Source organism: Mus musculus, chromosome 7 (assembly GCF_000001635.26).
Source record: "Mus musculus strain C57BL/6J chromosome 7, GRCm38.p6 C57BL/6J".
Lineage (NCBI taxonomy): Eukaryota > Metazoa > Chordata > Mammalia > Rodentia > Muridae > Mus > Mus musculus.
In genome coordinates this window covers 113,368,979-113,389,252 of record NC_000073.6, presented here as the reverse complement: position 1 = coordinate 113,389,252, position 20,274 = coordinate 113,368,979, and the positions used below count along the sequence as shown (strand labels likewise).

The window sequence follows — 20,274 nt, the reverse complement described above, 5'->3', positions numbered from 1 at the left end:
ACCCAGATCCTCACATTTGCACTTCCCTGGCTGAGCCACCCATCCAGCTCCCCAGCCTGATACACCTTAAGCATATATAAAATCTAGTTTTGAAAGCTGATGAAAGGTGATATGAGCTGGTTGGAAATGGCTTGTAAGAAAAAGCATGCTACATGATTTCTTAAGTACGCAAGTGTATTTATAATGTGGCTATGACAAATAGCAAATATACTTCAGGCTTTAATTTCAAATAGTAGATAGAATAGCTTTGTCATATTTGGAATCAAAACTTTGTAAATGGTAAGGCACAGTGGAAAATGTCTTTAACCCTAGCATTCATGAAGCAGAGGCAGGTGGATCTCTTGAGTTTTAGCCATCCTGGTCTACATATTGAGTTCCAGACCAGCCAGAGTTACATAGTGAGACTTTGTCTCAAAGATTTTTTTTAAAATATAAACTCAGTATTATCGATTATGTCAAAAATTTCTAGGTGGACACTTAGTATTTGCTACATCTTCTTTTGCACTTTCTTTGTCAGAACCCTGCTCATTTTCATCTACTATCTAGTTATCTGAAACTTTAGAGGAGTGGGCACCACCCCATGAGGGTATGTGGCTGTTCTGATCCTGTGATTGAGAGCCAGAGAACCAGGAGTGACATCATCCTTAACAATAAAATACTCCTCTTGGTGAGCAAAAAGCCTGCATATGAAACTCAGACTTGAAGAACTGCAGTCCAGTTCATCAGCTGTCTGGTTTACTCCAGCTTACTACAGCATCAGTTTGTGCATCCCCGAAGGATCCCCTTTGAGAGTCATTGTATGGTAAGGAACCTCTCAACTGCCCTTTTTAAATTCTGTGAGGTTTAGAAAATTGAGCTAGTTTTTTTAATACATACCATCTCCTACCAATATCATGCCATTTTTAAAAAATTGAAAATGTTAAAGGAAGGTGAATTTTGCTAAACAGAAAAATGTAGAGGTAAAATACATTTATGGTAAAAAAAAAGTCATGAAGCATCTATTTCTATGGTTAATGCTTCTTTGAATATCTTATTTTTAATACCACCTGAAAGTACAGGGACCCAATGAACATTGGCACGATTGGTTTTATTGATCTCATCATCAGAAATTTGGGATAAAAATCAGGCTGGCCATGGGACAATAAATCTAATGTAAAAAGTCAACAATTATTTATCATGTGGAGTATATATATATTTTCTTGTAGGGTATCCTTATCTAGGTTTTATTTTTTTTATGGCTTTCAGGAGTTTAGCTTGCATACTAAGGCTGCAATTTTTCCTTTCAGTGTTGAATATTCATACCTTTTACATAAAAAACCCAGTGTTTTCTAATCTTTAAAATGATACATGCATCTTAAAGATGCTTCATGATCATTTAAGCTCTTCTCATCCTAAGTAAGAAGTCCATCTTCTGCAAAAGAGCAAGGAAATAAGGCAGAGATGTCACCAGGTCACGGGAGCTGAGCTAGGATTAGACAGCAATGCTACTGTCAGCCAGCTACAGTGCCTGTGACTGACACAGCCCGGAAGACTTTCCTTTGTTGCTCCACCCATAGCTCTGCAGTGCACACTGAAGAGAAATGGTGCAGGCTGTAAGGTCTCTTATTAACTAAGGATGCAATCTCCTTTTAAAACAGAAACATAATTCCTATTGTGTTGTCACTTAGGAAGGAGAAAGTGTTTTTTTTAATGCTACTATAATAATAAAGTCTGCAACCACAGAGCTATGGATTAAGCCAAAATATGCACATTGATTTATGAGCAAGAAGAACTAGAAGTTATATTAAATTATAACTGTGAAGTTGAAGCTGTAAGATGTAGATACTCGTTTTATTAAGGGTCAAAGCTCCAAGAAAATATTATAAGAAATTAATTTGATTTTGTTGTTGTTGTTGTTTTGGTTTTTTGAGACAGGGTTTCTCTGTGTAGCCTTGGCTATCCTGGAACAGGCTTGTCTTGAACTCATAAAGATCTCCCTGTCTCCACTTCCCAGTACCTGGGATGAAAGGTGTGCACCACCACTCCTGGCTCTGATTTTTAAATGCTATAACACATATACATACGTGTAATAAATATGTGTGTATGTGTGTGTATGTAAAGACTAGAGGTCAATGTTGGATTGTTGGATGCCTTCCTCTATCATTCTCCACCTTTTTTTTTTTTTTTGAAACCTTCCCAATGCTAGGATTACAGGTCATTGCTGCTGTGCCCAACATTTTTTAGGGGTGCTAGGGATTTGAACTGAGGTCTGTGTTTATACAGCAAGCATTCACTAACTGAGTCATCCTTCTAGCCTAAGACTTTTTTGTCGTTGTTGGAGAAGGTGTTACATTATTAGTTCAGTAAAGGCATCAAAATTAAACCTTATAGTTAGACATGATGATGAATGCCTGGACTTCCAATGTGCCAGAAACCAAGGCAGGAGGATCATAACCTCAAGGCCAGCCTGGTCTACACAGCAAAGTCTTATCTCAAAAATAAAGGTAAAATCCTACAAATTTGGCATTTATGGCTATTATGCTAGCATCTGAAAACAAGCTTAGCCATGGAAACAGTGTTTGCTCACTGAATGGTTATTGTTTACCTAATTAAGAGGTTAGTGAATTTCAAGGCTATTATAAGCATGTAGATATAGACAACATAGATATGAGAGAAAATCATCAAAACTGTTCTTCAGTCAGTATGTTTTACAGAGCAAATGTTAAAATTTGTACAAGAAATCTCAGAAAGCTACCTAAGAAAGTCATGCATGCCACTTCTCTAAGTTATGTGTACGCATTACAGTACTAATGCATCTGTTATATAAAGATTCCAAAGACTCATGAAAGATAGATCAGTCAATTACTGTGACCACCGCTAATCATTGCTTGCTTTGGTGGCTATGGATAACAACTACTGAGGCTGTATTTACATACTTTAGAACACTGACAGTATCTTAAAATATCTCAAGGTTGTTTCTTCTTTTAGTAAAGATGATGTCTGCAAACACCGTGGCTAAAGTGATGATCATCATGCTGGCAGTCTGTCTTCTTACCCAAACGGATGGGAAACCCGTGAGGTAAGTGCTGCAGCCCATTGTGCACAGGGAAGTGTGGACTCGAGGCTTTGTAGTGGGTTTTAACGTTGTGGGCATGGGGAGCTAATGGAACGGTCCGCTCTTTCTCTTCTTTCTAGGAAGAGAGCTGTCAGTGAAATACAGCTTATGCACAACCTGGGCAAACACCTGGCCTCCATGGAGAGGATGCAATGGCTGAGAAGGAAGCTGCAAGATATGCACAATTTTGTTAGTCTTGGAGTCCAAATGGCTGCCAGAGATGGCAGTCACCAGAAGCCCACCAAGAAGGAGGAAAATGTCCTTGTTGATGGCAATCCAAAAAGTCTTGGTGAGGGAGACAAAGCTGATGTGGATGTATTAGTTAAATCAAAATCTCAGTAAATGCTGATTTATTCTAGACAGTGCAGGGCACTGACATATGCTGCTACCTTTTCAAGCTTATGAAGATCACCAAGTGCTAATACTTCTACTGTAATGAAACTTTGGAATTTTTTTGATTACATTTTTGCTCATTTAAGGTCTCTTTCAATGATTCCATTTCAATATGCTCTTCTTTTTAAAGTACTACTCATTTCCACTTCTCTCCTTAAATATAAATAAAGCTTTAATGCTCATGAATCAAGTAAGCAGTGTTTCTTGTTAAAACTTTGTCTCAGTTGGAGGGTTGGCTCAGAAGTTAAAATTGCAAACTGTTGGGCTGGAGAGATGGTTCAGCGGTTAAGAGCACTGACCGCTCTTCCAGAGGTCCTGAGTTTAATTCCCAGCAACCACATGGTGGCTCACAATCATCTGTAATGGGATCTGATGCCCTCTTCTGGTGTGTCTGAAGACAGCAACAGTGTACTCATATAAATAAATACATCTCATTTTTAAAGAAGAAGAAGGAGGAGGAGGAGAAGGGGGAGGAATAGGGGGAGGAGGAGGAGGAGGAGGAGGGGGAGGAATAGGGGGAGGAAGAAGGGGAGGGGGAGGAGGAGGAGAAGATGATGATGATGATTGCACACTTTTGCCTCAAATGACTTGAGTTTGGTCCCCAGGACCCACATCAGGTGGCCACAACTACCTTTAAACCAATTCCAGGATGATTCAATGCCCTTGGCCCTGCCAGTACTTGCACTCATGTGGACATACCCACACACTTATAAGGAATTTAAGATAACAAAATAATCTAAAATAAATCCCATGCCTTTTGTCATGATGCACACCAAAATGGTTTTATTGACATGAATTTGTAAAACAACACAAGAAAAAATTTCTTTAATCCATTTACCTCAGTCAATATTTTGAACACTTGTCTGTTTTTAATTCCAGAGTACTAGGTCCCCAAATTCATATTACCTGGTTATTACTCCCCACTTCTCTTCGGGAAGCCCAATGAAATACTCAGGAAATGGGGCAGAAAGTGGTCTGAGACCTGACTGCAAAGCCTTTGCCATTACATAAATTCACATATATATTATATCTATCTATACTCTGAACTCTACACTGCCAGGAATAGAAATATAGTATTTATCCATTATTCACAAATCCTTATTTAGTGTTCATCACAGATAATGTACTCATTTATCTTGTTTTGCACAGACACGGTTCTTGTCTTCATGTAGCACCCACATTTTGGCATTAGTTCATAATAACTTTGAGGAGTTCTAAGTATGAAAACCACATATACTACAGGGGTGCAAAATACAAACCCTATGGTATTTACAACAGAGATACACAACAAAATATTATGCAGTGATGGAAATATTCCATACTCTGATGCCCGTAATACTAGTCACAGTCATGTTCATCTAAAGCATGGGTAGCATAGCTGTGAAAACTAATTTAAACTTTGTTTAAATTAAGTAGCAGCTTGTGGTCAGTATTGTACTTCCAAGCTGTGGGTCCTTCGAATACCTACAGGTTTTCACTTCCAGCCACTTAGTCATAAATTAGATGTTATACATGCCTGTGATAAAAGCTAACCAATTTGCTGGGTTTTTTTTCTATTTAAAACAGAAAGACTTACTATTTAAGAGTTTGTATTAAAGCACATGCATGCTTTCTTTTAAAAGTAAAGATAAAAAGGCTGGACATAGCGGCACACACTTTTGATCCCAGCTCTCAGGAGACAGAGGCAGGTAAATCTCTGCAACCTGGAGGCTAGCCTGGCCTATACATCAAGTTCCAGGCACAGTCAGTACAGGATAAGAGCATCTCATAAGAATATCATGGACCCACACTACTTATTGTTCGGGTTATGCAAGTGAACTTTGTCAGTTCCTCTTTGGTCACATAACCTACATTCTATTTCTTCCCTCATATCGACATATTTGTTAGATTGGCTAGTCTGTCATATTTTCAGACATTTTTCTTTTGAAAGACATAGAATCAGTCTTTTCAGCCTAAGCCCAATATTCCCATTTTAATTTTTCTGCTAGTCAGCATCTAAATTAGTTTGGATAATGAAATTGTTATTAGAATGAATACTAGGCCTGGAAAAATGGCTCAGTGGTTAAGAGCACTCATTGCCCTCCCAAAGGTCATGAGTTCAAAACCCAGCAACTACTGTGATATTAGAATGATTTAAGGTATTTTCACCTATATTAACTAGGAAGTTAATTAGTCCTTTTGTTTTTTTGTTTGTTTGTCTGTTTGTTTGTTTGTTTGAGACAGGTCTCTCTATGTAGCTCTGGCTGTCCTGAAACTCTCTATGTAGACCAGGCTGGTCTCAAACTCATAAAGATACTCCTAGCCTTGTCCTCCCAAGAGCTGTGATTAAAGGTGTGGGATACCTTGTTTGGCAACTAGACATTTATTTATGTACATCACCTGAACATGACTACTGGGTATGTGAACAGGTTTGTAGGGTGGTCATGAGTTCCACTTCTACCACACCATCCTAATTTGACTCCATTCCAGCTAGCCAGGAGTATGAAGTTATTGTGGATGTGCCAGATCTGGAAAAGCTGATATTCCCCTTTAAAAACATAACTGCAATAGTTTTGGAAGTATACTAAATGTATACATTAGTTTTAGGATAAATTAGGTCTTTATCTTTATTGTTTCATCCAGTCCATAAGCACTATCTCCTCTTTTCATGATTTTTAAATAGGCTATGATTTCCCTCTGGATTTTTTTTGTTTGTTTGTTTGGTTGGTTGGGTTTTTTTTGTTTTTTTTTTTTTTTTGTTTTTCTTTTTTTGTTTTTTTTTTCTTTTCCATTTTTATTAGGTATTTAGCTCATTTACATTTCCAATGCTATACCAAAAGTCCCCCATAGCCACCCACCCCCACTCCCTACCCACCCACTCCCCATTTTTGGCCCTGGCGTTCCCCTGTACTGGGGCATATAAAGTTTGCATGTCCAATGGGCCTCTCTTTCCAGTGATGGCCGACTAGGCCATCTTTTGATACATATGCAGCTAGAGTCAAGAGCTCCAGGGTACTGGTTAGTTCATATTGTTGTTCCACCTATAGGGTTGCAGATCCCTTTAGCTCCTTGGGTACTTTCTCTAGCTCCTCCATTGGGAGCCCTGTGATCCATCCATTAGCTGACTGTGAGCATCCACTTCTGTGTTTGCTAGGCCCCAGCATAGTCTCACAAGAGACAGCTACATCTGGGTCCTTTCGATAAAATCTTGCTAGTGTATGCAATGGTGTCAACGTTTGGATGCTGATTATGGGGTTGATCCCTGGATATGGCAGTCTCTACATGGTCCATCCTTTCATCTCAGCTCCAAACTTTGTCTCTGTAACTCCTTCCAAGGGTGTTTTGTTCCCAATTATAAGGAGGGGCATAGTGTCCACACTTCAGTCTTCATTTTTCTTGAGTTTCATGCGTTTAGCAAATTGTATCTTATATCTTGGGTATCCTAGGTTTTGGGATAATATCCACTTATCAGTGAGTACATATTGTGTGAGTTCCTTTGTGAATGTGTTACCTCACTCAGGATGATGCCCTCCAGGTCCATCCATTTGGCTAGGAATTTCATAAATTCATTCTTTTTAATAGCTGAGTAGTACTCCATTGTGTAGATGTACCACATTTTCTGTATCCATTCCTCTGTTGAGGGGCATCTGGGTTCTTTCCAGCTTCTGGCTATTATAAATAAGGCTGCTATGAACATAGTGGAGCATGTGTCCTTCTTACCAGTTGGGCATCTTCTGGATATATGCCCAGGAGAGGTATTGCTGGATCCTCCGGTAGTACTATGTCCAATTTTCTGAGGAACCGCCAGACTGATTTCCAGAGTGGTTGTACAAGCCTGCAATCCCACCAACAATGGAGGAGTGTTCCTCTTTCTCCACATCCACGCCAGCATCTGCTGTCACCTGAATTTTTGATCTTAGCCATTCTGACTGGTGTGAGGTGGAATCTCAGGGTTGTTTTGATTTGCATTTCCCTGATGATTAAGGATGTTGAACATTTTTTCAGGTGCTTCTCTGCCATTCGGTATTCCTCAGGTGAGAATTCTTTGTTCAGTTCTGAGCCCCATTTTTTAATGGGGTTATTTGATTTTCTGAAGTCCACCTTCTTGAGTTCTTTATATATGTTGGATATCAGTCCCCTATCTGATTTAGGATAGGTAAAGATCCTTTCCCAATCTGTTGGTGGTCTTTTTGTCTTATTGACGGTGTCTTTTGCCTTGCAGAAACTTTGGAGTTTCATTAGGTCCCATTTGTCAATTCTCGATCTTACAGCACTTCCCTCTGGATTTTACACAGCTCGTGTTAATTACTAAATACAATCCAGATCTGTGTCTATCCTGAAGGGAAACTATGGTTTTATTATTTTTCTAGTTGATAATATTTTTGTGCAGGATAATATTCAGTTTTCTCCTAGACTAATAACCTTGTTGGGCTCATTTATTAGGTAAGATTGTTTATCTTGTGATAAAGCTTTTTATACTGTTGATCATGCAAAATAATGGCACATTTACCTCTTTTCTCCTTCTTATTACACATCTTTGTTTCTTATAGTTTTATCCAGTACCTGTAATATTTTAATTTTTAAATTATGAGGGATGCTACTGTTCTTTCTTAATATATGCTTGACCTTAAAAGCAGTGTGTCAATAATTTCTCCAGAAAATAAGACTCTTAATATACTGTCATATTCTCTTTCATAACTGGTCAGCAAAAGGCTCTTTGGAAATATAAAGCACTTGACTTTTAAAAATGCTTTCCTTATAAACACATATAGTCTTCACTTCCAGGATGTTAATTCCATGTACTTTGTCTGACTACAATTAAATGTCCATCACACAAATTAATTTTTTAATAACTTTATTTTATTTATTTTGTTTCTTTTAAGACAGGTTTTCTCTGTGTAGCTCTAGCTGTACTTGGAACTCACTCTATAGCTCAGGCTGGCCTTGAACTCTGCCTGACTCTGCTAGGATTATAGGTGGCATACCACCACCACAGAGCTTATATCTGCCTTATTACAGAATCCTTGAAAATAATATACATTTTATATTTCATTTTTTAAAAATTTAAGCCAGCAAAGAATGAAATCATGACTTTTGCAGGAAAGTAGATAGAACTGGAGATCGTGTTAAGCAAAATAAACTAGACTGCATCTCATATGCAGGATGTAGAAATATGTATTTGTAGGACATTAGAGGAGAAATGGATAATGAGAGGGCAAGAAGAGATCTATAGGAAAGGGGAATAAGAGAAAATAATGGCTAGGCAGGTGGTGACAGTGCACACCTTTATTCCCAGCACTGGAGGCAGAGGCAGAGAGGCAGAGAGGCAGAGAGGCAGAGAGGCAGGAGGCAGAGGCAGAAGCAGGTGGATCTCTGTGAGGCCAGCCTGTTCTACAGAGCAAGTTTCAAGAGCTATACAGAAAAGCAAGCCAAAGGCTATACAGAAAAACTCTTTCTCAAAGCACCAGGGGAGGAGGGGGAGATGTGGTGGGAGGAGAGGGGAATACATAGCTTTTCTTTATAAATAGTGAAGTTTATTGTATATTACAATCTTGTATAAAATATATGTGGCTTGTTTAAAAGACTTCATTTGTGTGTAAGGGTGTATATAAGACTAGAGTTAGAGTGATAAGCAGTTGTGAGCTGCCTGATGTGGGCGCTCGGGTCAGAACTCAGGTCCTCTGGAAGAGCAGCACGTGCTCTTAACTGCTAAATTATCTTTCCAGCCCCACTTTTTTTAAATAAAGAAAATATAAAATGAACATCCACTTTCCACCCTTGAGATTATATAATAGCATGCTGTCGGTATTTTAGAATTTCCATGTAGGATCTTTGACTTCTTTTTTTTTTTTTTTTTTACCATATTCTTAATGTTTATCATTACTCTCTTGTTTTTTTTTCCTAGTTAGCCATGTATCTGTGAATTTAAAAAACTACAACATCTAATTTTTTTTCAAATATCTGTCTTTGTAACTCACAGTCTGTATTTCCCATATTCCCTTCCTCACCACTCACCATTGCTAAGCCTCCATATTTTCCATTTTAAAGTTTTTGTTTGTCATTTTTTTTTTGCTTGTTAGTATCCAATATAACATAGCTATATATATGAGTTATTTTGAATAATAAGTTGCTCTAAGAATAAGTTTCAGGCTAGAATGGGGACCACACACTGGTAGATGTTCTCCATCAGCATAGTGACCCTGTCTGTATCTTAGCCCCCACCCCCCTCTCTATCCCCAGGAGGGAATCCTGCATTCTGCGAACTTAGCTTCAGCCTTCCTTCTTTGGAGAAGGCTGGATCCCTCTTGTACTAGAGGCTGCTTGGGTGGACCCTTGAAGGACAAATTCTGTTAGGCACTTGGAAGCCACCTTTTTCCACTTGTGGCATCCTTTTGCTTCTTGACTGACTGCTGTGTCTTGGGGCCACAAACATGCTAATTATGCTCTCTAAATACTGAATTACACTCCAGTTATGACCCATTATCTTGATCTCAGGATGCTTATGAAGCAAGGCATTAGGATTTCCAGAGTATGGTGGTAGATTAGAAGCTGCCTCTGTGTGAATCTCTGACTGTTAAGAAAAACAAGTCATGCCGGGCGTGGTGGCGCATGCCTTTAATCCCAGCACTTGGGAGGCAGAGGCAGGCAGATTTCTGAGTTCGAAGCCAGCTTGGTCTACAAAGTGAGTTCCAGGACAGCTGGGGCTATACAGAGAAACACTGTCTCGAAAAAAAAAAAAATCATGAGAGGAACTTCCAGAGTCATCCTACCAGTGTTTGGGTGGGAGAGGGCCACAAGAGACAGTCATGGAGAAGAGCATGGCAGATGAGGACATACTAAGAAATTTAGACAGAAGGGAATTTGGGCTGTGAAAGCACAATGTTTCTACTCTTTGAACCAAGGAGCAAACTTGGTAATATGAGGATAACAATAGAGAATTGTAAGCTTAAGTCTGTGGTCAGCAAACTGCTCATTGAAGGCTCTGAACCCAAGCACACTGGATCACTTGATTTCTGCAGCCTCCACCCACCCACGAGGTGTTTGACTGCTAGGCATAATCTGAAACTACTAAACTTGAGTGCTAGCTTCTCTCTCTGTTCTTCCCTCCAGAAAAGAGCTCAGATCTCTACTTCACCTGCTCTCTGAGACATGTAGGAGATAGCACTTGGCTTACACATAGACACCCCTTCATACACAAATCAATAATTCTCTGATGCAAGTGAAAACCTCTTCCACGGGTTGCAAAGCTCAGTGTGGTCAGCATTTGCTTCTGGGGCACATAAAAAGGGAAGTTTCTAAGATGAATGTAGTATCAAAGCAATCATGAGGCCAGCCCAGCACTCTGCTGGTACAGTGCCAGGTTTAGGAAACACAAGGGACTCCGCCTTGCAGATTCCAAGAGACCCACACAGAGGCTTCTCCAATTCATTGTTTTTTAGTTTCTTTTTCTCATCTTTTGACTTTTTGCTATATTTTATAAAATATTTATTTATTTATTTATTTTGTAATTTCACACATGAATTTAGGTCATTCTCATCCCTCTTCCTCCCCCTAACTATTCTGGGGACATGCCCCACCCTTTTCCAATGTCATGACCACCTCTTCCTCTTTTATTCCAGCAAGTTTAATTAGTGCTACTGGTATGCACATGGATAGAGGGTGCCATCTACTGGTGGATGGGTAAACGACTGTGGGCTATGCCACTGAAAAGGGACTCCCTTTTCTAGAAGCATCAAATGCCAACCACGCCTCATCTAGGGTTGGGGTGGAGTCTCATGAGTCTCCTCCCTCTTTACGCTGGCGCACTGACTGACTCACTCTTGTACCATTTTCTATGCTGGCAACCACGGGTTCTATGAATCCATGAGTGGAATAGTCATGTTCAGAAGACATTTTGCAACAATCTTCCCATGCCTCTGGCTTTTCCAACCTTTCTCCCTCCCTCTTCTGCAAGGTTCCCTGGCCTTTTGAAGTGTGAAGATGAGATACAAATGTCCTGTTCAGGGCCGAGCACAGCACAGTCAATTATTCTCTGCAGTTTGGCTTGTTGTAATTTCTATATAACCACCACTGCACAGAGGAGCTTCTCTGATGAGAGAGAGCTGCATTGTGGGTACAAGTATTTAGAGGGCAGTTTGACACTGTGTCCCTTTAATAAAATTGTGGGAGTAGGGCCTATGCCCTCTCTAACCACAAGTTCTTGGCCAGATTTAGTACACAAGAGTTCTTTCCTGTGTAGTGGGACTTAAATCCAATTAGGAAGTTTTTGGTTACCCTGTAACATTCATGTCATTATTGAACCAAAGGGCATGTCTTGTCAGGCCACAGATTATTGGAGCTTGGAGGAATCATGGCTGAATAAGACTGTTAACTTTTTTCTCTCCTAGGAACCTGCAAAACACATTCCAGCACTGTGGAAGCTAGCCAGCAAGGATGATGCTTCCAGATCTGTATCAATTTGGTTTTTCGAAGTTCTACGAGCAAACTATGTGGTGTCTTCAACAACAGGGTCTTACCATCAAGTCCCAGTGGGTAACCAAGAACAACGGCAATAACCTGTACTCTTTGGGTGGCTATTTTAAACCTGTAAAGAATTATTTTTTGTCCTTAATTTTAATCATGTTTTCTTTTCATTGTTAAAGTATGTTTTTTATCTTGTGCTCTTTCCTTTCCTTATGTTCCTTTTTGAAAAAAAAAAAAAAAGTTTTTCTAGCTGGGCTCGGTGAGACACACCTTCAGTCCAAGCACTTGAGAGGCAAAACCAGGCAGATTTCTGTGGTTTCAAGGCCAGTTTGGTCTACAGAGTGAGATGTTGTAGATGTATCTGCAATTGTGTTGTAATCTACCCATTGAGGATGGACAATAATATAGTCACTTATTCTCTGCAGTTTGGTTGTGGTTTTCTGTAATGATCTCCATCTGTCCAAAAGAGATGTTTCTTTGAGGAGAGATGAGATCCACACTTCTCTATGAGTATAAGAATAAATATTTAGAATGTACGGTAAAATTATGCCGACTTAATAAAATGGGAGTTATATGTTCTCCCCAAGACCCATGACCACACTTGCCCCAGATAGTTGGCTAGGTTTCCAGTACCAGGTGTGATTTCCCGCTTATTGGGCAGGCCTTTTAAAAAACTGCTTTATTTGATGTAAATAAAAATATACCTAACAGTTTCTTCAAAGGTCAAGGACCACTCTCTGTTGCAGGATATTCCATCACACTGTGAACTCTGAGATTGTTATTTTTTTAAAAAGGATTTATTTTATTTATAAGTACACTGTAGCTGTCTTCAGAGACACTAGAAGAGGGCATCAAACCCCTTTTATAGATGGTTTGTGAGCTACCATATGGTTGCTGGTAACTGAACTCAGAGCCAGTGCTCTTAACCACTGAGCCATCTCTCCAGCCTAAGATTGTTACCTATTGAAAAAAGTTGTTCCTAGTTGTGGTGTAGCTGAGCCCTTAGCACATACCTTTAATCCTAGACAATGAAGGTGAAGTTAGTTTATAAAAGGAAGTACCCATGTTTGAGAATGGCAGACAAAGTGATGAATCAGAGAAAAATTTGACAGAATAGGATATTGTTTTAGTCAGGGTTTTCTAGAGTCACAGAACTTATGGATAGTCTCTATATAAAAAAGGAATTTATTGATGACTTACAGTTTGCAGCCCAATTCTCAACAATGGTTCAGTAGTAGCTGTGAATGGAAGTCCAAGGATCTAGCAGTTACTCAGTCTCACACAGCAAGCAGGCAAAGGAGCAAGAGCAAGACTCCCTTCTTCCAATGTCCTTATATTGTCTCCAGCAGAAGGTGTAGCCCAGATTAAAGGTGTGTTCTACCACACCTTTAATCCTAGATGACCTTAAATTCACTCGGAGATTTAATCTTCTGGAATCCATAGCCACTATGGCTCAAGATCTCTATACCAAGATCCAGATCAGAAACTTCTATTTCTAAGCCTCCAGATAAGGGTCACTGGTGAGCCTTCCAATTCTGGATTGTAGTTCATTCCAAATATAGTCAAGTTGACAACCAGGAATGGCCACTACAGATATGTCCAATTCTCATGAGAAGAGAGGAAAAAGTGCTTACTTAAGAGAGCAATGCAGGCAGAGAAGAGAGAAAGGAAAAAGGCAGTTTGACCTGGACAGTTGTACTGAGACAGGTTACAAAGGGAACAAGATAGACATAAATGAAGACAGAACAAGCCAGAGAATGAGAAGGAGCCAGAAGATTAGAACAGATTGCCAAAGTTAATATGAAGCAAAGCAGAGTAACTCAAGAGGGTGGGAGAGGGAGAGGGAGAGGGAGAGGGAGAGGGAGAGAGGGAGAGAGGAAGAGAGGGAGAGAGGGAGAGAGGGAGAGAGGGAGAGGAAGAGAGGGAGAGAGGGAGAGAGGGAGAGGGAGAGGGAGAGGGAGAGGGAGAGGGAGAGGGAGAGGGAGAGGGAGAGGGAGAGGGAGAGAGAGAATTGAGGCCCGACTGAGTCAGCTTGAATAGGAGTTTGAGCCAGAATGGCTGAGTTGAACCAGCTAGAGACCAGAAAGAATAAGAAATGGTAAACTTAAAAAAAAAAGAAAAGAAAAAAAAAGAAAAGAAAGAAAGAAATGGTAAACTTATTCAGCACTAAGTTTCAGATACTGAAAGCATTCTAGACCTAGTTAAGATTGTATGGAGGCTAGAAACTTCCAGGACTAGGCCTAGGTTAGCAGACTGAGGCAGTAGACCTCAGAGACAATTACTACAGGAGAATGGAAGATATTTTACAACTCTCTGAACTGCTGATTATAAATATTAAGAAAAGGAATTTATTAGATTGTTTTATGTGATAAGTACTAGGCAGTTCATACTGGGGCTGCTACAGTAACTAAACCTGCTTTTATCTCTTTTACAGGGAACTTGGTGAGGCTCCCTCCAAAAATTCTAAAAGCTAGGCCCTTAGTGGCATGCATTGAAGCTCGGTTCGCTTTAACTTGGCAGGTGCCTGTGGGGAAATTCTACAACCCTTTAGCATTAAAGAAGTCTAGAAATGGCTATCAGGGTACTGGAAGACTGAAAACCTGGTTAGCTGCTCAGGATCGCAGGCTGGATGCCTCTGCAATACCAACATGATGCTGATGCTGTATAGGATTCTTGGAGAGCTGCAGGCCTTCCATCCATGTTAGAGGGTTGAAAATTTCCTGTGCCAATTAAGGATGGCAGCAGTAACAGAAGTACACCATAGGTACACCAACAAGAAGCAAAGATGAGCACACCACTGCTTTCCTCTCAGACCCATTTACACCCAGCCTGCTGCAGGAAGGTACTGTCCAAGCGGGCAGCTCTCTCTTCAGCTAATCCTCTCAGGAAATGTCCTCTCAGACCAGCCTAGAGAGAAGTCATTTTTAGTTGACAGTCAGGATTCACCATCACACCTCTTTCTCTCTGTCCCAGAAATCAAATCCTTTTATCAGACCCATCTTCCTTTCCTGGACAGGGGGTTCCTCTCCACTGAACAAGTAGGATCTGGCCTGTGAGGCTGGAGTTAGAAGGGGGATGATCTTTCCGCATAGAGATCTTTGGAATTGAACTCACAGCGGCTATGTTTACATGTATACAATGTGGTCTGTCACATTCTATTACAGAGGATGGAGGGACTATGAGAAATTACTGAGTTAATAGCTGCTAGGTAGAACAAGCAATTTTCTTCAGTGATCTAGTAAGTTTCCCTTCTTTTTCTGTCCTCCTTACCATTTTGTTTGAGATTCTGTACATGCTACACAAACACTCTTCCACTGATCTAATCCCCAGCCCTAGAAGTAATCTTTCATAGCTTTGACCTCTCAATAGCCATTACTTGTTCATATAATCCAACTTGTCTTTTATAAGTATTAGTAGTGTTGGTGTCTCTTAGTATTCTTACAAAGGGGCTTGAGCAATAAAAAACACAATGTCTGCTGAATGTGGTTAGAATTACTTCTGTATTTGTTGTATTTTTCTGCTCTGCCATTAGGTGTCAAGTGCACAAAATTAATAATATAAAGAAATCTCTGGTTGGAGTGATGGCTCAGTGGTTAAGAGCACCGATTGCTCTTCCAGAGGTCCTGAGTTCAATTCCCAGCAACTACATGGTGGCTCACAATCATCTATAATGTGATTTGATTCCCTCCTATGGTGTGTCTAAAGACAGCTACAGTGTACTCACATACATGAAATAAAATTAAAAAAAAAAAGAAATCTCAGGATTTTCGTCTAAAATGTTTAATTTTTTAAAATGATGCTAGAGAGTGAACAAAGGGTCACTAAGCTATACCTCAACCCCAAATCCCAGGTTTTAAAATCTAAACAGGATGCTGAGGATGTACTTCAGTTTTTAGGGTACTTGACTAACATGCATGAAACCTTGGGTTGGATCTTTAGAATTTCATAAAGCTGTGTTGGCACAGCTTGTGGGATGGAGGTAGGGTGAACAGAAGTTCAACATTATCCTTGGCTCAAGGGCAGCCTGGGATATGAAGACCCTGTCTCCAAAGCAACTTAAAAACAATACAATAGACTCTAAGTCTATGGTTTATCATTAATTTGCCACACAAGGAAACAGGTAGCCTTATCTTCTGCTTTGAAACAGTTTTGGCTTAGCAGGATGTTATAAAGGCAACTGTGGAGATCAGGGTATATCCTAAGTTACTCCATACTAGAAAGATTTGGGCTTTCAGGCCATGCCTTGTCCTGCTTTGTGAGGAATATGGAAGTTGACCTTGTGAAGGAAAAAGTAGGATGGTGAGCGAGGCTCCACAGGCCCCTGAGATGCCTCCAAAGAGTCCTGATCTGCCATTCATGGTATTATATCTAAGATGGCTCCTGGAACACCAGAGAGAAAGCAAAGAGGAACCAGGCAGGGTGATGGCTGCTTCCCCATCTTCACAGATGTCCTAACAGGTGACAGTACTTCCTCCACCTTCTGAGGAACCTTACCAGACAGGGCTTTCATTAGAGCATGGTGATGGTGTGTCAAGTATTTAGGGGCATGGGATGGGTTCAAACACTGTATATAAGCTGATGTGCTGGTGAAGCTTAAATCTTCACCCTGATGCTGGTGACACTCTCCAGAACAGGATTCCCTGAGATTTGTCATTCGACTCTGTCACCTCTAACCCCCATCCTCTGTCCTGTAATTTTATTAAGCAGCAGTTTGCTCAATTTTGAGGCAGAAAGGCTTTACATTTTGTTTGTGCAAGTAAACAAGCACTACACTGATAAATTAATGCAAATAAAACACCTGTTGCTCTTGCTGAGGCCATGGGTTCAATTTCTAACACCCATGTGGTAGCTCACAACCATCCAATTCCAGGGAATCTGATGCTTTCCTCTGATATTTGTGGGTAACAGCTAAACATGCAAAACAATCACACTAAAACAAATCTTTAAAATAAAATTTCAAAATCCACCACCTTTAAACTTTATAAACCAGGGACACATAGACACCTAGGTATATAAGAATCATTATTATCAGAGAAACCAGGTTTGTGAGTTTATCAAACACACCAGACCAAGGAATTCTGCAATTCCTGGGCTATATGAATCAACAAGTATTAACAAATGTAGACTGTCTCCAGAATTGTTTATTTCTCTGTTGGACTTCCATTCATCTGGATCCATTGTGCCCTAAGTCAGCTTTGAGGCCTTGAACCAATGGTGGTTTGGCAGCTTTGTCACAGAACAGCTCTGGGATTGGGTTCTTTGTATTACTATTTTATCTATTATGATTCTCTTTTGCATTTGGATGAGCCTTAAGCCTGGTTGCCTTCAGTAAAGGTCCTTAGAGTTCTGTGTGCTAGCATTCCTTCTAGGCTCCACCCCAGCTATCTGGCAACAGCCTGGTATGCCCAACTCACTATTAAAAAGGCTGTTTGCCCCCTCCTCATTCTCTTATCTTCTTCTTCTCTGCCCCTTCTTCCTCTCTCCCCATGTCCCTCCCTCGCTCTCTCCACATGTTCCTGGATGGCCTCTTTCCCTCTCCTCTTTCTCTTCCATTCTCTTCCTCTACTCCCTCAACTCCCCTCTCCATGCCCTAAATAAACTCTATTCCATACTATATCCATATATATTATACTATAGCTGGTACCTCAGGGAGAAGGGATGACTCAGCATGGGCCCACAGAGGCACCCCCCTTCTACCTCACCATATAGATCCCTGGCCAAGAATATTCCTGGCTGGCTGGCTGGCTTTCTTTCTTTCTTCTTTCTTTTTTATAAAACACAACACTGGACGTTTTTTGTTTTTTTTCTTTTCTGTTGTGTAGCTCATTTTTGCTGTGTGACAAGTGTGACTTAGAGATTTAATATTAGCAATTAGGATTGCAGTGTAATAAAAGAACCTTGATTTGGGATAGATTTCAATTGGTCATAGATATAATCCCAGTACTCAAGAGGGCTGAGGCAGAATAACTACTTCAAGTTGGAAGCTAACCTGAGCTAAGCTATATAGTGCATTTTAGGCCAGCCTAGGCTAGAAGTATTTGAGATTGCCTCAAAAATCAAACCAACCAACCAACAACAACAAAAAAAAAATCAATTAACTTAGGTTATTTAGGTTGTGAGATTTGCACAACTGATGAAGTGCTTGCCACACAAGCACTAGGAACTGAGTTCCTAACCAGTGCTGGTGAAACAGACACAAGAGGATCCCTGGAGCTGGCTGGCTAGCCAGCCTAGCAGAATTTAAGAGCTCCAAATTCAGTGAGGGACACTGTCTCCCAAAATACAGTGGAGGATTACTGGGAAATGCCAACATCAATTTCTGGCCTCCACAGCATGCACACATATGCAACTGCATACTCACATAACTGCCTGCCTCTGCCTCTTGAGTGCTGGGATTAAGGGCATGCACCATGGCCTGGTCAAAACCTTTCATTAGAAAAATGACAGCTTCAATTTAGACATAAGGGAATGAAGAATCCAGTTTGATCTTTACCCCCAACTTGTGCTACAGTTACTTTATTTGAGATAAATTACAGAAAACTGTATCAAGATTGGGGAGGACTTTGCTATTGTTGAGGGTTTCCTTGAGGTTTCTTTGAACATTATTCATATTCAAGCCTCATTAGCTTGCTCTTTTTACAATGTTTTTAAGATTTTCAGCAATTTCCAAGAATGTAGAATGTTGGCTATAAAAAAACGTGTACACTATGTAACAATAATCTTTGTCTTCCTTTGGTCTCTGATATTTAAGCATTTTCAGGAGGAAAGTATGCCTGCTACCAGTTTTCCACTTCAAATGATAATTTACTTAGCATAAATGTTGGTTTGAAAAACACGTGGTATCACATATGGGACCCAAGGAATTTTTTCTTACAGTAACTAGATTTTAAACAAAGTTCTTTTCACAAAACAGTTTTCTTACCAAAATACTGAAACATGTATTGGGTTTTGTTTATGCCCTTCCCTCTCTTCTCAAAATGGGGGAACTTCTACTGATCTTTAAAATTGGACTCAAATGCCACTCCCTAGTGGAGGGCTGCTTTTTGAGATGAGATCTCACGTTAGCCCAGAAACACCTGGAACTCAATCTTTCAGCTTCTGCCACCCTTCGCAATCCCAAGACCAGAGGAGCGAGCAACTGCACTGAGGGGTTCTCAACAGGATTGTCTCAGATCAGCTCCTACAGCTCACTCACTAAGGGGAGTATGTTCTGTAGCAAGCATAAAGAGGATTATCCGTTCCTCTGTGGGTCTGAGTCCCGGGAGGGGAGAGTTTTGAGCGCCGGGGAGGTGACTTCCTCACTTTTCCATCTCTTTTAGAGCCTCCCATCAGGCACACGGTGGGTTCGGTGACACCGGAGTGCTACTTTGGCGAGCTTTTGCCCGCCAGAAACTCAACCCATTCAGCTGATTCTCCGCGTCCCAGAGGTGGCGCCACCGCAGGCGTGTCAGCTGGTGCACCGGTTCCCGCCAACAACAGAGGGTTTCAAACCAAGCAGAGCGTTGCAAACCAAGCGGCGGCCGCGGGGAAGCGGCGACCTCCGGACCACCGCCTGCCAACGCCTCGTGCTGCCCGTACCAGCTCGCGGACCCCGCGGAGGAAGGCGACCCGGGCGTTCGCCCTGCTGACAGAAACGCTCTCCTAGAAGAAGACTCCCAGGCACTGCTTTTACTGGCCCGGAGACGCCGTCCGGCTTTTGCCTAACGGTGACAGGAAGCGTGGAGTGAGGGTGTGCTCAGAGGTGTGGAGGTGGCCTGAGACTGCTCTTGGCTCACCGCGCAGAGAAGCGCTCGCGGGGAAGCTACGGGACAGCACTGCCAACCGAGACCGCGGAGACACTACTCAGGCTCTCAGTGCCCCGGTGACACGCCTACTGTGGGAGGAGCTCCGTCCTTCGCGCGAGAACTCGCTTCGCCTCACCTCTTCCTAATGCGAAGTCTCGCGAGAAGCAGCTAAGGAGCCGGCCTGCAACCTGCCGGGGCGGCTCTGGTAGGCGCAGCCGGTGGAGCGGCCGCCTCACACCTAGCACCGGAGGGGTCCGGTTCAGTGGGCGGAGGGAGCGGAGCGTCGCTCTCTCTTGGAGCTCTTCCCCAAGACCCTCGGTGGACGTCTCAGGGGCCAGCAGGTTGGAGCGGGCCGGGTGCGGGCGGCTGGGTTTGTAGTGGAAGCCGAGGGCGAGGCTAGCTGCTGTGAACCGGGCTCCGGGAGGCTGGCGGCGGCTCCAGGAGCGTGGGGCGCGGTGCTCGGGGCTGCCCGCTTGAGCACCGGGTCCGGAGAGGCGGGGAAGGGAGCTGCTTTTTGGGTTAGGAGTCTGGAGGCCTTTTCCCAGGGGAAAAAAAGCTATT

The 20,274-nt window shown here is 41.6% G+C and overlaps 2 protein-coding genes across 6 annotated transcripts in view; both read left to right on the top strand.

Moving 5' to 3' along the window:
• Positions 1-580: 580 nt before the first annotated feature.
• Pth (parathyroid hormone) lies at positions 581-3,677 on the top strand. Of its 2 annotated transcripts, XM_017322045.2 has the most exons (4): positions 581-655; positions 1,913-1,925; positions 2,968-3,058; positions 3,175-3,677. In XM_017322045.2, exons 1-4 carry the CDS (start codon positions 581-583, stop codon positions 3,434-3,436), a joined length of 441 nt encoding a protein of 146 aa, XP_017177534.1. In that variant the 3' UTR covers positions 3,437-3,677. The 2 variants fall into 2 exon arrangements, with proteins under 2 accessions (XP_017177534.1, NP_065648.1); NM_020623.2 differs by lacking the exons at positions 581-655; positions 1,913-1,925 and adding an exon at positions 680-802.
• A 14,048-nt stretch (positions 3,678-17,725) lies between these two features.
• Btbd10 (BTB (POZ) domain containing 10) overlaps positions 17,726-20,274 on the top strand; it is a 55,897-nt gene continuing 53,348 nt past the window's right edge. For 3 of the 4 annotated variants that reach the window (XM_006508162.3, XM_006508160.3, XM_006508161.3), the window contains exon 1: positions 17,726-20,054. The gene's annotated coding sequence lies outside the window, so the exon portion shown is untranslated. The remainder of the gene's footprint in view (positions 20,055-20,274) is intronic. The other variant, NM_133700.2, reaches the window with a different exon arrangement.

Bases quoted from the DNA above. Each gene is read 5' to 3' on its own strand.
- Pth (XM_017322045.2), top strand. From the start codon at position 581: ATGAGGGTATGTGGCTGTTCTGATCCTGTGATTGAGAGCCAGAGAACC. The intron at 3,059-3,174 runs GTAAGTGCTGCA...TCTTCTTTCTAG, and splicing joins ACGGATGGGAAACCCGTGAG to GAAGAGAGCTGTCAGTGAAA.